The sequence below is a fragment of the Falco naumanni genome, chromosome 18, assembly GCF_017639655.2.
Source record: "Falco naumanni isolate bFalNau1 chromosome 18, bFalNau1.pat, whole genome shotgun sequence".
In the NCBI taxonomy this organism is placed as follows: Eukaryota; Metazoa; Chordata; class Aves; order Falconiformes; family Falconidae; genus Falco; species Falco naumanni.
In genome coordinates this window covers 5,215,169-5,232,920 of record NC_054071.1, presented here as the reverse complement: position 1 = coordinate 5,232,920, position 17,752 = coordinate 5,215,169, and the positions used below count along the sequence as shown (strand labels likewise).

At 47.6% G+C, this 17,752-nt stretch overlaps 1 protein-coding gene across 1 annotated transcript in view; it reads left to right on the top strand.

The window, feature by feature from the left end:
- SKAP1 (src kinase associated phosphoprotein 1) overlaps positions 1 to 17,752 on the top strand; it is a 155,881-nt gene that overhangs the window by 30,172 nt on the left and 107,957 nt on the right. Inside the window, exon 4 of the mRNA XM_040617243.1 lies at positions 1,063 to 1,179. Coding sequence (XP_040473177.1) covers positions 1,063 to 1,179 — 117 coding nt within the window. The remainder of the gene's footprint in view (positions 1 to 1,062; positions 1,180 to 17,752) is intronic.

The window sequence follows — 17,752 nt, the reverse complement described above, 5'->3', positions numbered from 1 at the left end:
CTGGGATGCTGAAAATATACCACATCCAAAATATTGTGTCACGTCTTTCTGCAGCTGGAGACTTAATGGCATCTCCACTGTGTTTCTTGGTGGGAGGAAGAGCTTTGTAACCCTCCATTCCAGGCCCTGGTACCCTTTCATCAGCGCTTGATTTAAACTGTGGAGCACAGTTCCTCTGTTTGCTGAGATAAAACTTGGTTTTAGTGTTTGAATACAATTAACATCAGCTGAAAACTCACCTTTCTTGCTGTTTGTTGTGTGTTGAATGAGTAAGCAGCTGTCTTTACCTCTGTTATCAGCAGTCTGGGTTGTGTGTATTCAGGAAATGTAAGGTAAAAGCTTGAAAGGCCACTTTTTCGCTTTGTTTAGGGTGAGTAGTGTTTTCTTCTACAGGTAGGCTAGCTGCACTCCATTTATATTAAAATTTGATATTAACATCTGTCACTGTAGTATCTAAGTGCCTTCTGCATAAAATCCAATATCAGTAGCAAATTCCCTAGCAAAAATTCAATGCAACATCAAGTATGGGGAGGTAATAGCTCCTGCCTCCACACACAGGCACATTGTTTTGTTAATTTATATGTGACTGCCTGTCACAGGGAGTCAATCTTTTTTCCCCCTACCGCTATTCAGTTGAGGATCTCAAAGCTTTTCCCTACAAAATAGGAAGGTTCTTCATTCTGGTGAAGCAGGTAGCCTAGTCCTCCATTTTACAGATGGGTGATTTATGCAGAGGTCATGTACTGGGGGCAAGAACAAAAAACTGGACATAGCTCTGGTAGTTTGGTCCCAAGACTGGTGTTTCCAGCCTCCTCCTTGTATGCCTTCCAGGTGTGAAGTCTGTACATACCCAGCACGAGCGTTCTCGCAGCAGCAATATGCCACCTTGGCCCTGAACGATGAATCTGGTCTTAAACCCACACGGAAGTGGTTCTGAGTTTTGTAGAGAACTTCAGTGGGAGGTGGGAAACAGGAGGAAACATGTCTCAGGGTGCAGGCAGTAAGATCTGGGTTTAGAAATGTGTCCTTTTCAATAAAATCAGACTGCTCTTCTCTTTCTAGGAGAGGATCATCACGATGCTTGTTTTGGACAGGACAGTTCCGATGAAAATCAGAGCTGGGGTTTGGCCCCTTCCATGACATCTGATGCTTCGCTTCTGTCAGACTTCCAGGATGACGGTAAGTCACTGATGCTTTTTGAAGTCCTTAAGTGAAGAAGGTAGAAATGCAAGTGTAATCTAGTATGACTTCCTTGTTGTCTTATATCCATCTCATAACACAGGAGGTGTTTTTTGGGTTTTTTTGTTGACTGGTACCTGTTTTGTCAATGACCATAAAATGTTATGGCCATCCTGAATTTAATTTACTGCTGCCGGAGTTAAATGTATTTCTTGATCATCTTGGTGCAAGCTGGAGTTGGTAGTGCTGGTTTGGATTGACAACAGTGACAAAAAAGAGCAGAATTTGACCTGGTAGCTAGCGTTTCCCAAAATTAACATGCCACACTCAAGTGTGTTTCTTCTTGGGTGCTCTGCCTCGCACTTTGAAGGAGCTATGTCTTCCCAAACCTTGCCTCCCCCCACCCTTTGAAAATTAGACGTCTTTAAGGTGGTTTGCTTTGGAAAGACTTTTTTGGGACCTTCTAGTGCCTGGGAACGTGGGGCTTCTTTTTCCTGTGAGCGTAGAAGTGCTCATAGCAAAGCGGTGGATGGGAGCTGGCGTCTGAGTTCCAGGGCACCTTCCAAAGCACTAAATGGCAGACGGGGGTTTTCTGGGCAGAGTTACTGGGATGGTCCCGTCTGCTTGGGAGTGGCGGCTGAGGAGAGATGGATTTGCACTGTGCTATTGAAAATGAAGTCTACAGAGCTGAGATTGTTCTGATCTTCTCAGGGGTTATCTTTTGGGCTCTAGTGAAGACTTGATTGCTTTGGTCTCAGATTCTCAGTCTCTTACTTCCCACAGATCTTGTTTCCTCCCCCTCTTTCACTTCCCTTGCACTTCCCCCCATGCTTTCTTACCTCCCTGCCTTGTCCTTCCTCTTCCATTTTCTGTGCTTCTGTCCCTCCTCTTCTCCCCTTCTCTGTGCTCAACACACTTTTTCATGTCTACTCCCACTCCTGTTAGGAATCAGTAATCATCAGTCAAGAAATGAGGATTTATTTGGGATGAGGTCGTAAGAGCTGATGGGCACCAAAGTTAGCTTCTTCGCACAGTGCAAACAACCAGGCATATCTGCTGTGTGTGTTGATTTATGCCATAAAATAAACATCTTTGTTTAGACTGATTAGAGGCAAGGTTGGCCTGATAGTCAGCTAGTAATTGCAGCGTGGAGAGAGGTGTGGAGTGTGGGACTGGTTCTTTTAAATAACCTGTGTGCTCAGATACGATGCACTTACGCATGGAGAACGTGTGACAAGGATAATGGATGTTGGCCTAAATGGGACATGAAAGGGTGCTGAAGACCTCGAGCTTGGCCTCGTCGGGCGAGCGATGCCTTTATGAAGTCTAGGATTTCTCCTGGCGTGTTTATTAAGCTTGTCTAAGGAGGTATTTGCTTTGCTAACTTTGAGTGGTGGTTTTTGGCAGCCCTAAGGGGCAGAGTTTGACATAACACTTGCAAGGTATGCAAACACTTGGCACCACGGGAAGTTTTCAGACACAGATGAAATGCCAGGCTCGAGGGAAGGGTGCCCAAATGGGTGAATGGCGAGGAGATTGATAACATAAAAAAAAATGACATACTACAAAAAGGAGGGAAGAAAGCTGGCATCGAGATCAGTTACATTAAAATGAGGTGTTAGTGCTTGGAAACTGGTTAGAGTGCTGAGTAACAGCAAATCACGGGCTTGACACTGTGTGTGTTCGTTCTGGAGGAAGCAGAGCAGTTTGGGGGGGCTGGATGCAGGCTGTTGGTATCTGAAAGAGTGATATGAAAGGGAAAATAGGCTGAACACATGATTTGGGAACCTTTTCTTTGCCCTGCCATGGTTTGTAGGGGCATCGTCAGAATGAATTTTTCTAGATGTCCGCCAGCGGGAAGGATATGGATCGGGTTGTGATTTCCTCTGGGTTTTTGAATTTCTGTGGTGACTTACTATCAGATGTTTTTGTTTACTTGGGGGATTTTTGTTTTGCTTGATTGTTTTCTTTGCTTACTTTTTTTCATTATAGAAAGTGAAGGCATAATGATTTCTTTTTTTATTAATATGAAGTCGCTCACCTGAGAGTTTAAATCCTTACTTCAGAAAAGCGATTAAGCTAAAGTGTGTGTCAGACAGTCTTGATTTCTGAATTAGATCATGCTTATGGGAAAAGTAGAAAGTTTTAAGATTGCGTGAGCTGATTTTCATCATGATCAAAGTTTGCCTTGGCTTCTCTGCGTGTGCAAACCTTCGCTTTGACTGTGCCCTTTTTGCTGCAGCACTCACTTCTCCACTTACCTGGCGCAGGGACCCGGCTCCTGTGTGCTCATACAGAGCTGGGGCCGCGATGGACCCTCGGGGTGCTGCTGTCACACGGATAAGTGACCGAGAGCTGCTCCTTTCAGGCAGCACAGGTGGCTGACGCATGGGGATAATCCGTCTCACTATGGCCAGGAGAATAAATTGGCCGGCTGTAGGAACATGCTTCTCATTCCTGCGGCTTTTTTCCGTCGCTTCTTAGCCCTGTTTTGCAACAACAAGAGGTTACGTCCTGAGGTGCAAGCCCACAGCTCTGTTAAAGGCTGCTGTTTCCTGAATTTCCCAACTTTATTAATTCAAGGTTTTAATGGAAGCAGGTCTCTGACTGGGATGATGCTCACTTCTGCCCCTCCTTGCTACAAAAACCAGCGGGGTTTGAAGCAGGGGATGCCACCACTGCTCACTCTGAGCAGACTGTTCCTTGCTTGCTCTGAACTTCTCGTGGGAATCAGAGAACCTTCGAAGTTGTCTCTGGAGGGAGCAAGAGGGACTGAGCGAGTTGGGGATGACTTTACTCAATGAGGCATGGCCCAGCTCTATAGGATCATCCCTAATGAGTGATTAAGAAGCTAATGTTTGTACAGTGCTGGGAGGCTGGGAAGCACTGTGGAAGTACTAAGTACTGTGATAATGATAAGTATTTCTTAGGAGACACTTCCCATGTAATGTGCTCTGCTCAGACCACTTGGAGACTTTTCAAAAATGTTTTGTCTTAAACTGATAGTTCATTTAATTTGCCAGTGTTTGTTCATTTAGTTTTCCTGAAGCATAAGGTAGATACGACAGTGTCCTGAGGGTAGGAGCTGTGCATCTTCATATTTAGAACTTCTAGATGTTGCTTTATCAGTTTGTGTTTCCCCAAAGTGGCACTTCTGGATCCCTTGCTGGAGGAATGCTGAGCCGGGATCCAAATGATTCACTCGATGTCGCGGCAAGATCACGCGGAGCGGAGGGGGTGAGGGCCACTGTGGCGTCCGCCCCTGCACCTGGCTCTCAGCTGTGCTGCCGTGGCGTGACAACAGAAGTGACAAGATATTTTCTTTTATGTTACGCAGGTATCCCCTAGCACGTGGAAAGACACATAACTCAGAGTGACAGGAATGTACTTTACAGGTTCTGTTAGGCACTGGGGTAAGAAACCTTGCCTCTGACTTCTAAGGTTTTTCCATCATGTCAGCAGAGGACTTTGGCCAAACGTACTTACAGCTCATTCAGTTGAAATAAAATCATTTAGCAAAAATTCCCTTTGCTTTATACAAATGTGCTAAAAATGGTTTATATCGTAAAAGGTGTGGAGGGTGGTAGATGAGCGGGTGTTTCACTCAGCCCCAGTGGCTTGGGGATGGGAGGGGGCAGATACAAATGCAACACGATATTAGAACGTTTTTTGGGGGGAATTAGAAACTGTAACAAGGTGGCTCGTCTGTAATCCATCTCCAGGTGCTTCTTGAACCCATTTATGTCCCGGAGAAGGCCCCATTTTGCTCGTTTGGCCTTCTAGTATATAGAAATGGGTAGGGAAAATAGCAAAGTGAGTTTTGTAGGTAACTCTGCAGAAACAAGATGCTGGTGAGCGCCCTGGCAGATCTGGAGAGAAGCCTGTAAACTTCTTCTGGGAGTTTCTTGCCTGGTCCATGGCAGCCTCCAGCCCACCTCGGCATGAGACTGAACGCGTTCCTCTCTTTCAAGGAGTATTGTGCTCTCTCTCGGTGGTGGTCTGGAGAAGCAAACCCTTTCCCCCTGAAGTGTGTGGTGTGCTGAACGACGTGTGCTCCCCTGCTTTTAGGTAGCCCTTGTGTCTACAACTATAGCTGCTGCTTTGGTTTGCCCCGTACTTCTTACATGCTTCTAAAATCTGATGAATCACTTCTGAAATATGGAATTAATTGCTTTAAAAACCCAGCCTGCAGGAATGTTTTGGATGTGTGGGTGGGTGTGCTGCATGGTGTGGGTGTGGGTGGGCAGGCAGGGTGCTCGCTGTGCTGTGCAGGTGGGCGCGCAGGGTGGGTGGCCAGCCTGTATGATGTGTGTGTGGGGTGCACTCTGGATGTGCCAGCGCTGTGCTGGGGGGGGGCCGGTGGGTGGGTGCTGGGAGATGCCAGTGGGTGCTGTGGTGTCATGGGTGGGTGCTAGTGGGTGAGTGCTGAGAGTGCCGGTGGGTGCTGGGGAGTGCTAGGAATGCAGGTAGGTGCAGGGGTGCCAGTAGGTGGGTGCCGGAGTGCTGGTGGGAGGGTGCCAGTGGATGGCTGCTAGGGGGGGCCAAGAGGGGGGTGCTGGTGTCCGGGGAGTGCCGGTGGGGGGATTCTGGGGGGGTGCTGGTAGGCGGGGGGGTCCGGTGAGGGGGGTGCTGAGGCGTGCCGGGGGCGGGGGGTGCCGGTGGGGGAGTGCTGAGGGGTGCGGGGGGTGCCGGGGGGGGTTCTGGGGGGGTGCGGGGGGTGCCGGTGGAGGGGTTCTGGGGGGTGCCGGTGGAGGGGTTCTGGGGGGTGCCGAGGGGTGCGGGGGGTGCCGGTGGAGGGGTGCGGGGGGGGGGCCGAGGGGTGCGGGGGGTGCCGGGGGGGGGGAGGGTTCTGGGGGGTGCCGGTGGGCGCTCTCAGCGCAGCGCGGCAGCGGAGTTCTGCAGCGCCCCCGTGTGGCGCAGAGCGGCGCCGCTCCCGCGGGCTGCGCGGCTGGAAAACCGTGTGGGCGCCTTCGGCTTCCTGGTCACTTTTGTTTAAAAAACAGAACCAACGAGCAACTCCCCCGCCCCCCCAAGAAAACCAATAAAAAGCCAAAAGGACAAACCCCAACCTCCCAAACAGGCATTTCTGTGATTTCCTTCTTCCCACCGCTTTGACAGCTCGGTGTGGGCTTGAATTAAGCCCTTGTGTGGGTGGAGTAACAGCAGAGTTCTGCTTTTCCAAACCAAAAATTGTGGTTTTCTTCCCCAATGACAGGCTGCTGCCCGCTGCAGTAGGGTGTGCAGCGGTGGTGCGGCACTGGGTGACCGCTGCAGGGGAGGGTAGTGTGGCCTGGGGCTCTGAGCACATGCGATGGTTCAGAGGAGCCACGTGCCCAAATGCTGCTGAATTTCTGGTGTAATAACAAAGTGTGTGGAATAAAATGCAGACTAAGAACCTGTTTCAGAAATGCTGAGCATCTGCAAGTCTGATAGGCTGTATAGATCAAACCTTGAATGCCCACAGATGAGTGGAAATGCCTCTTATGCTGGAGTTGAAAGCTTTACATTTTTCTTTTCAAATACCATTAGAAGCAATTATCTCTGCCTCCCTGATGTCCAGAAACATCTTCTGTTGCTTTTGACTGGGTTATTATAAACTTGCTGTTGATGTACTTTTAAGCCATAGGAAACAGAGTAGGAAACGTTTGGGGAAGGGGTTTGTGACAAGTGCAATTGCCGTTGCATGTTTTTCCCGGCCTGATCGCAGACATCATCCGATGAGCCCAGGGAGGGAGAGGTTAAACCAGGGAGCAGTTATTTCTCCCAATTCCTCACCAGGGCTTCCAGCAGGTTTGACCAGTTCAACCTGAGTTTTGCCAAGGGGAGGAGAACAGGCATGAATCCACTGTATAAGGAAACAACATGTTTTCTAAAAAATATCTACTTTACTGCGTGACATTTTGGAATGATATCAGACTCCCTTAAAGCCACAGAGCCAACGTTCTTTGATGTATCGTTTTCTGAATGGAAATGCACTGTAACATTAGCACTTTCAAGCCCAATGTGATAATGTCTCTGGCACTGTGCGAATAAGTTCCTGGAATGGTGCTCTGGCTGGTCCAAAGGTTTGGCTGTATTTTATACAGAGCAACTTGGTTCACCTCTATATTAAGGATTATTTGTTCGGGGTGGCAAGGAGGGTGGGTTGCTTGCAGGCTGCCAGAAATAGATGCATAAATTATATAGGAGAGCTCAGACCTTTGTAGAGAACAAGCAGCGGCAAGAGTATTGCTACCAAGATTTTCAGCTATCATTTAAACCAAGCAAAACCAAAAAACCCCACAACCCAAAGTGGCTTCACGTCCTCATTTGGGATTTTACAGCTGCAGCAAATTGTAGCGCCAGTAACTGCTGCAGAAATCCTGTCTGACTTGTGGACACAGCTCCCATCAGCTGGGCATGTCGAGCTGTGGATGCTGGTCCTGAGGGCAGCCCCCTGAGCCCGCAGTTTTGTGGGTGCCTATTCTGAGCTCAAAGTCGTTTTTCCTCAAGCTGGAGACGTTTGGAAGTTGGTCTGAGAGGCTGCTTTTGTGCCAAGGGTGTCTGTGAAAGAGCGGGTGATTGCAAGTGCCTTTTGACTTGTCCAATGTCCCCCTTTATCTTCCCCTGCACCCTGTAAAAGCAGTTCTTCTTTATAAAGTGTTGAAACGTAACACGTCGGCACAGACTGACGGGAGGACCGGAGGGCGAGTCCCTGCTGATGCTCAGCCCTGTGTGGAGCTGGCAGCCTGGATCTCTTAGGAGCATCCTGTCTTGTAATTCCTTAGAGCTTTTTGGGAACGTAATCCTGGCACAAATCAGCTCGGGCCCCAGAATGTGTTGGTCCAGCCCATGCCTTAAGCTCACACATCTAAATGGGATGTGATTTCATGGTGGTTATTTGACACTGAGGACAGGCAACCTCAGGAATCAGGCGCTCGCTTTAATAGCATGAGTTGCTTTCACACAAATACAGTGTTTGTGATTTGGTCTTTGGGTGTCGCATACCTCGGTTTGTGGTTTGGAAAGGGGTTTCTGCTCAACCACTGGGATATTTGTTTGGTTTTTAAGCTGAGATTCTCAAGTAATTCCTTGATCGCAAGAGCTCTTAAGAAAAACAGAAATGTTATGAAACATGTGGTGTAAAATCTCAGCAGTTTGGTGGGTCTGTGGGGCCCCAGACAGGAGTTATAATTGAAATCACTTAGAAGTCAGTGAAATGCCGATAACTTATTAATGCAGCTTTTCTAAAGCAAAAATCCTGCCGCTTTTGCTGTTTGCCGACAGGGAAAAAGCATAATTAAAGTTTCTTTGTATTGCTTTGTAAGTGCGAGATCAGATGAATAGATTTATTTTCCATACCTAGAGGACAGTCTTTAACGACAAGGTGTTATTTGGATTTTTTACTAAGCGGGTTAACAACAGCGAGCTTGCGTGAAAACAGGGAGTGTTGGCTTATGGTTGCAGCTTAAAATTAACTGCAGTGGAGGATGCCCTCAGCACGTAGATTATTTCAGCGGGCTCGGGGGGCTCAGAGCACGGACGTCTTTGAGCCAACACTATCAGGTGTGTGGTCCCGGGTGCTGTGGCTGCTGTCAGGAGCCGGGATGGAGCTTCCTCTCATGGTGAATTGCATGTTCCCCATGTCAAACACGTGTGAATTATCAATGCACAAGTTACTGTTTTGTGGGGGGCTGGGAAAACTTACACACCCGCCTCCTAAAGGCCTTTCTATTCATGAGTATGTAAATCCAAGGCATAAATGCTTTGTGTCTCTATATTCTCCCCAGCAGAGGGATCAATATGCAGGAAATGTAAGTTAACAAAGTGTTGGGGTGGAACTTCATTAAGGCTTCTTTTCTGCCCTTTTTCAAAAGGAAGTGCTTCCAGTGTCCTAAACCAACAGGCTCTGGAGCCTCCCGTTACTGACCTGCACAGGTTTCCTCCGTAGGAGGGATGCTCGGAGGGCAGGATGCTGGGATGCAGCAGCTGGGCGGCATGGCAGAGGTGATGCCAGTTTCAGACCAGCTTATCTGTGACCCTGTGGCCCCGCAGAAGCAGCCTTGGGATGCCCAGAGCCCCTGGCTGGCACCAAGGACCTCACGTGGGCTTGGGAAATGGGGTTTCACCCTTGAAGAAGTGCCAGGGGTTGAGCGTGCTTGGCACCAGTGTAGTGGTGGGGTTACTGGTACAGCAGCTCTGGGATTGACATTCTTTCACCGAATACACCAATAGTAAGATATGTGGTGGATTCTGTGTGGTTACTTCAATGGGAACCAGAGTAAGAGGTGCTCTAGGTTACGCACTTGAAATATTTTGGGGTTATAGCAAAGATCTGGCTTGTTGGGTTTTTTCATATTAGAATTCTGAGCATACCGAGGTCACTGGCAGAGGAGGTGGAGGAGGCGCTTCCTCTGCTTGAACGACTTGTCTGCAACCAGGGCAAACTTCTTTTCATTCCTCTGTGGGACATGTTTGTAGGACAACTAAAGGACAAAAAGGCAAACAAAATATGTGCTTTCCCCGAGTTCCTGGTGGTGAGTGCACAGAGCCTTGGGGCCCTTCCCTTTGGGGGAGAAGCAAGAACGTTCCAAAGAGCCTCATCCCACGGATGCGTTCGGAGTGTGTCTGCTCACCTGGGTGGAACTGCTTGTGGGAATAACAATGACTGTACCCCTGTCTTGCAGGATCAATCTCAAAACACTAACAAGTCCTGAAATACAAAATTCCCAGCTGAGAGAAATGGTCTGGACAGCAATAAAAGTCCCTGATATATATATATATACACACACACGCATATGTTAAGACATGCTGAACTACTACTGACTTTGTTCTGACTTAAGCATGTGCTTAAAAAAAGTGTGATTAAGTATGAGCCACAGGGAATATATTAAATTATTACTCAGGTTATGTAATTGTGAAAATCACTATGTGCAAAAATAAAGCCACTGTCCTGAAGAATTAATTTCATGTTTGGTTATAATAAATTCTAAAATGAAATGTGTTGAAGGACAACTTTAGAGGGAAGAAAAGTCTCCTCTTTTTTTTTTTTTCCCCACTTTTTTTCACTTCTTTCATTTCTCCTTTTAATGTAAGGAGTGAAGAATAACTTTATTCGGCAAGCGTCTCCCTAGAGCTGTTGTATCTGCTAGGGATTTACTCAAGCAAAGCGGCTGTGTTGGATGTTCCGTAATTGTCATTTTGCACGAAGGCATTTTGTGTCTGTGCACATGTGTATTTTAAAGAGTAGCTTTGTTTAAGGCTTACGGTGATGAACTACTTCTTAAAACAAGTTAAACTTTTATTGTTCAACCCTCGGAGAGATGTGGCAGTTGAAAAAGATTGGGTGTCCAGATTGATTTTTGGTCTGCATTGAAGGGTGGCCGGGAGCGTGCGCTGCGTACCTGCGTGCAGAGGGGCAGAGCTGTGGGGCATTAAGCAGGCACCGGGGCTTCTTCTAATCCAGTGTCACGGGAAGAGCAGCCGAAAACAATCGGCATCATCCTTCACCCTGATAATGCTTTCTCGCCAACTAATAGCTCCTTGTTCATCAAGGAAACGAATGTGTGCGGAGGTGACACGCTCTTCACCCACTGCTCTTTGTTCTAGGGTCCTCCAGACTGATTGTATCAGCTCCAGCACTGACAAATATCCCCCCAAACTTTAACACTATGTAAAATTGAGTTATGGGGTTTTAAGGTTAGACTCCTCTGGCTGAAGGTTGATTGTCTCCGAGAGATAAAGGAATCAGTACTCAACAATAACAAAATCTTTGCCATAGGATAATGCCTGTTATTGAGCTCACAGCTCTCTTTATTTGGTTACAAAGCTTCACTCCTATTTTTTTTCCTGCACTCATAGGTTAAAGTGGGAGCTGCTGTTTGAAACTGGTGAATTGCTGCTGTTCCTCTATCCACCCTCACCCCATGCTTGAGCAAACGCTCTGGCAGATAGATCAATTCCTTGAAACATCCCGTCACCCAGGGCTGTGTCTCTGCAGCTGCCGTTTTAAACGAAGTTGCCCTTGCAGTGGCACCTTCCCAGCAGCGGAGCAGTGCAAAGATGCTGCTGGCACTTGGGTAGCTTTTGGAGAAGGAAGCCTTGCCTGGACAATCCCAATGAGCTTACTAGGGAAATTAAAGAGTTTTACAGTAAGATTCATCCGTTGGAGTGGAGGAAATAATTCTTGTCGAGCTGGGGCCAATGTGGAGCGCAAGCAGCTTGACCCAGGTCCCATGAGGAGCCCATGGTGTAGCTGGCAATGGCATCGTAAAGCCTTGGACCCCAAACACCTTGCTCAGGTTCTCTGGCCAAAGAACTACTTTGCGTTTAGTGATGAGCCTTGGCCATCTGCGGTAAATGAAAATGGTCTGGCATTAACAAAAGGATCAAAGCATTAACAAAAATGGTGGAATTTGGGGGAAGAAATCGGAAGTTTATTTTAGCTTTAAACTAATGGTACCTGGGGCAAAGGCACTCAGTGCTGAGACAGTCTTATGTTGAGGGCAATGAGAGCCTGCCAAAAAGAGATGCCTAGGAGGGGCTGTGCTAGCGGTGGACGAAGAAGTCACAGAACCCAAGGGAGGACAAAATTTAGTGGGGTGAAGCTCCCTGCACTCTCTGAACTCCTTCCAAATCCTGGAAGCACTCTGCCTTCCCTGATAAACACCTGATGCATGAGGTGTGTGGAGAGGACATGCATGATAGGGATGAACTTCCCTTGCAGATTTGGAGCAGGCAGGTGGTTGGTGTCAGTCTTTGAAAATACGTATAAGGGTGGCACTCTCCACCCCCCATTACTTGCATCTTTGCTTTACCCACTTGTAGTTACCTAGAAAGACAGAACTCTGCTGTCCCCCAAAGGCCATAGGTATCTCCAGGAGACGTCTTTGGCTCAGTGGAGCTTTCAAGTCTGCCCTGATTTCTGCTTCCTTAAACTTCATTCATATCCTTCTGCTTCGAAGCAGACCTGATTATTCCAGGGAGCTGCTGACTGCGGGAGGAGTTCAGAGATCCCCTGCCTCTGACCTTGGAGGGAAATGGTTTCCATCCTGTTCCTGTGCACACCCGTCACGTGGTTGGTGTATTAGGTGTGAGCTGCCAACATTTCAGGCCAGCTGCAGTGTTGGGGATCAGGCTGTGCTGATGTTGCATCACTGCAGGAAGACGCCTGCTGTTACCCTGACCCCCCTCCCAGCACAGGGGTCCCTCACCCCTGTGCACTGTGCAACCAGTTTGGTTTTGAGATCCTCAGTTACCTTGCAAATTCTTATTTTCTCCCCTTTTACTCAATAAGATTCCCTGGTGCTGGATGTGCTGTAGATCGCTTTTTTTTTTTGTTACCCTGGTTTATTCTTTAGTAGGATGAATCTCATTTTATTATTCTATCCATGTTCTTAACCTCTCAGTGTCCCCTACTATTATTTCCTCTGCTTTCACTTGATATTTGCATTACCACCTAATTTAGTATCTTCCTGCTCATTGAATTAATGGACTGTTTACTTGCTTTAGATAAAACGGGGACTAATACCCTGCAATACCCCAACACAGACGCTTCTCCTCCACGTGACAGAGAGCCATTTATCACCAGCTTTTGTCTGTGGCCCTTGGGCCAATTTTCAGTCTGTGACGATTGCTTCTATCCAAGCTGAGGTAAATTAATTTTTTCAGTGAGATTTGCTGTGGCACCACATCAAACGCTCAGTAAAGTCTCTAGATATATTGCATCTTCCACATTACCCTTCGTCTGCTAATTTTGTAGCTTGATCAGAAAGGCTGACCGTATGTGCCTAAGGTCATTTGCTCTTTACAAACCCAAAGGTTGCTTGTTGCTAAGAAGGCAATTATTGCCTAGGTGCTCATAAAGTAATTTAGTCCTTTTTTTTTTTTTTTTTTTTTTTTAAATCTGTTCCATTATTTTATGAGTGTGACATTAGATTTGCCAGAGCATTTTTCAACTTGACCTTGGTATTGTATTTTTAAACTTTGGTGCTACCTTTGATTATTGCCCACTCCATATTTCTTAGTTCTCTGCTATGATTAGAAGGAAAAGCCAGTGGTTTGGTAAGGTTGGGAACTTTGTTACTGTAATTCTTGTAAGACTTTATGCAAATGGAGATTGCTGGGAAGGAAAGCACAACCTTAGAGGCACAGAACAATAAGTGGGTACATTTTTCTACCCCTTTCCACGGTCACACCTCTGTCATAGCTCTAGTCTAGGAAATCCATGGCTAACTGAGTAATCTCTATAGCCATCATGGAGCAGAACATGACTTCGGCTCCCTTGAGTTGTAATGGCATCTCCCAAGTAGGTGAGAAATCTTCACTGCCAACTTCTAGCTATGTTTGTCATCTAATGTCCGTCAGGGTGGTGACACTGCTCTTAAGATGGGTTTCCAGTTTGCTTTCTGCCAAGGTTAATTTAAAGTTGCTTTATTTTCATCTGTAAGTGGAAATTCCATGTCTGCTTTGAGTATCTCCTGGATCTGCTAGTTCTGCTGGACCAGATCCATCAGCTTCCATTATTTTGTTTGGGGAAAAAAATGTATCTTAGTTTGAACCAAGGAAAAAGATTGTATTTACCCCCATCCCAGGTTCGGAGAAACCTAGTTGGAAAAACACCCAAACGTAACTTTTTCTTTTCAAATGGAACTGGAATAAGTTGATCAGAAATGCTTCAATTTTAGATTTAAGGTCTTGCAAAGCCACTCTTAATTTGCTTAAGAAAAAAGCCCCAGCCGACAGAAAAGCAAAGCAAGATGACTGAAAAACACACAAACTTTTACGATGGAAAACTAAGCAGCCCTACCAACAGAAAGTAAGGCCAGACAATATCGGTATTTGAATATTCTCTTTTCCTTCTTTTCTTTGATATGCAAACTTGCTGCTGATCAAAGAACTCTGGGAGGAGGAGGACAATAGTGCGGATCATGGTGACTTTGGGTTTTGGTTCCTGAGCTTGATCCCATGATGGCTGGGGTAGGCTTGGTGACGGGGACAAGCGCCACTTTCCTCCCCTCCCCCTTGGTCTTCCCGTTCAACCCCTGAATTCACGGATCAGCAGGGGAGCTGAGCTGTCTGAGCAGGGGCACAGGCACAAGCCCTGAGGTTGCAGAAATTGCCATAAAATGGCTATAGCTCTGCTGTCTACAAAGCCCCCATCCCTCTTGGGTACCCCAGTATGCTAAGTCTGTGGGTTCAGGCTTGGGGCAGGTGGTAGGATTTGCTCCTTTAATCTTCAGTGTCTATTTATTACAGTGGAGCTCCAGGGCATCTGAGCATGGCCTTTCTCGCCCAGAGACCATAACAAATGGCTGCCCCACCTCTGACACAGACCGGGCTTTGCGCACCACCTATCTGCGCCGTGCGGTGCTGGCTCTTTCTGTCTCTGCTTCTTCTTTTGTTGCGGGGCTTAGAAAACTAAGAGGAAGGATCTGAATGCCAAGAGCGGCTCCGTTGACCGTCCACACCTGCCCTCCCTTCGCTTCGTGGCCGGTCCTCGGCTCATTTTTCACGGGGGGGGGGGGGGAGATGCTCACCTTGCGGATGAGAAAAGGCTCTGCCCCAGGCCATGGGACCGTGACTCAGAGTGATCCTTTTCCCTTTGTTTACTCATAGGTATTGAACCCTTTCGCAATTGCTAATTATTTTTCAATTGCCCAAGACAAATGAGGAGGTTAGGGAGGTGCCATTTCTCAGTGACCCTGCCTGTCAATCCCTGGGACTCTTTATTAATGTTGGAGCTGGTTTTGTTAATTTTTTTCTTGTTGGTTTTAAGGAATAAGAGGGATGTATCTTGAATTGTGGAGGTAATTTACGCCTTTCTCTGTCTCTGAATGCCATCAGAAATTAGCAAGCTAATGACATTGGTGGGGAGTTCCATCCTCTCGTTGCAATTTAATTTTATTTTTAAGGGGGAAACCGTCCTTCAGTAAGGTGGGGATCCACAGCAAACCTCGGTCTTATACAAGGAGGTACGACAGTCTTGTCCTAGTCTTCTGGAAGATACTTTTACTCTGATTACAGATATTTTGTGGTGCTACCCCAGTACCAAACCCATTTTGCACCAAGTTACAGTTCTGCGGAGCCTGCAGTTTGAACAGGCAAACAGACAAGGTGAAGGATGACAAGGGGGGTGATGTTAGAGGAGGGTTAAGTGATTTGACTCCAACACCCCAGCTGCTAGAGGTAGTGTCTGACTAGGATCAACCCAGCACCCTCAAACTTTCCCTTATAGCTTGGGAGGGTGAATTAGGGGATGAGGAATCGGCAGTGTGATGTGCACGTGAGTCCTGGGTTCGCCATACTGGCTCTATTGAGGCTGAAAATGTCATTTAGCTGGAAACGTTGATTCTTGGCAGCTGGGTGACCTCAGCTTGCAGGTGAGATGCTCTTTGCTTGGATTTGGAGGCAGAGGGGACTGCGGGGTCATCCAGACCCCAATTCTTTGTGCTTAAATTCTCAATGCCATCACCTTGCTCTGGAGTTAGAGGAAACATTGGCTTCAGTCTCCCTATCAGAATTCCCGTTCCCTGGTAGCATAAAGCTTTTAATCCGCAGAAGCAAACAGCCCAGGCTTCTCTGGAGGGGGGCTGCGATGGGGGGTTGTCTCTGTGTGGGGTCCGATGCTGCTCCCCGAACCCATGTGCTCGCGGTAGGTGACGGGTGCACGCTGCGTGTCTGTGTCCACGGGAGACAGTTCTTGGCAGCCTTTTGCAGAGCTGAATCTCCTGGTTCCTATTGAATGGGGGAGCTTGAAAAAAAAAACAACACAACCCTGTGCTTTTCAACACGAGATCCATTCTGCAGCTTGTCTCCAGGCAGCTAGCAACCCAAAGGGCATCACCGAACGCGCCAGCAACCAAATAGCAACTGGGGGGAGGGAATAGGAGGACAGAGGAAGATGGAAAACCTCCTATACAATAATTAGAATAAAATTGGGGTATCAAGAATACAGGGGTCAGCTTCTGTTCACACCAATATGGCTTTCACCTTGTAGAGAAAGGCCTGCACCAGGTAATTAGGTCAAGTCAATGATTATATATCTTAAAGCGAAGTGGAAGGGACTGTAATTGTGATGAAATTTGTTTGAAGAGGGAAAGCATGGGGAATTTTGTTTAAAGGTAACGAGTTCAAAGGGTAAATGAAGTTCAAGGTTCAGTTTCTGTTCACTCCTAAGGAAAAAAACCCACCACACAACAACACCCACGCACGCCGAGCAGCCAATATTTCTATCAGACGAGTTGCTTTATCTTTTGGGGAAGGGAATGGGATCATATCCCTGTAGGAAAACTGGAATTAAAACAGTGACAGCTCTTTAATGGGGCTTTCTTTCTCTAGGAGCCAACAGAAGGGTAAACCTTGTGTAATGGGTTTTTTTCCTAGTTGGTTTATTCTTCCCTTCGGAGCGCGCTTGTCACATGCAGCCACCTTGCATGCAAATCGGTGACATCCTGAGAAGGGCCTTGCCTGTGATATGCAAATGCCCACTTTGTTTACAGGAACTTTTGAAGAGAGGGGAAGGCAGCTGGGCCATGAACGGTGGGGAAAACTGCCCATCTTGGGGGATTTAATAGCATTTCAACTTCCCATAAATGTTTTTGGTGGGACAAAAATGCGTTCCTATTCAGGCTTCTGAAATGGTCTGTTTTTCTCCTGGTAAATATGCGGCTTCAATTGATGCTAGTGGGTGTTCTGGGTGGATGGAGGGCAGGAGTGGATTTCCCTGTAGCCCAGCTGGGCAGCACTCCGGTGCTCTTGGGCCGGGGAGAAAAGGGCATAAGAAAAAGTAGTCACGGCTGCCTTTGCAAATCGTTGGGTTTTAATCGCGTGTGTAGGTGTAGAAAGGTGGGATAATAGTTACAAGTCAGGATCTCTGGCTTTTTCCTCTCAACGTCATTATGGGATCTTGGGAACAGTTTTGACCGAGGCACCAAAAGTGACTTGTAAAGCATCAGGGCATCGGTTCTGGGTGGCTGGAGCCCCTCTGCTTGCCCTGCCTGTGCCGGGCTGTGAACGTGCAGCGCCGACGTTTGGGCCCAAAGAGCCTGTGGTGGGTGTGGGAGGTGGCTCTGCTGGAGGTGGCTCTGCTGGAGGTGGCTCTGCTGGAGGTGGCTCTGTGAACGGATTTGGCTGTGTTCGTTGTCCTGTTTTCTCTGTGGAAGCAAGGAGGGGTTCACCGTGGTGGTGACTGTGCTGTTTTTCTCGTGTGGGTGTAAAGCCTGACTGCTTTTTCTCCTCATGGTTTAATCCTGGGACAGGAGGCTCCTTCTGAGCACAAAATAAGTTGTTTGACCATCTTGAAAGCAAACCATGGAAGTTTAATGCCTTCCTTGCTTGAAGGGGAGAAGTACCAAAGCGGCTCCCCAGGAACCCTCTAAACTGGATAGAGACAAGAGGAAGCCCCCAAACATCTCGGCGTGGTCAGTAAAGCTTGCTGTGGACTTGGTCAGCGATCCTGCTGGCCTTGGTGTTCACGCAGTGCTGGTGCCTGGCTGGGGGGACACACCACAGAGGAGGACATGGTGACATGGGTCCTGACCCACCCCTGCTCAGCATGAGCAGCACCGTGGGCTGGTGCCCACAGCCGGGGTTG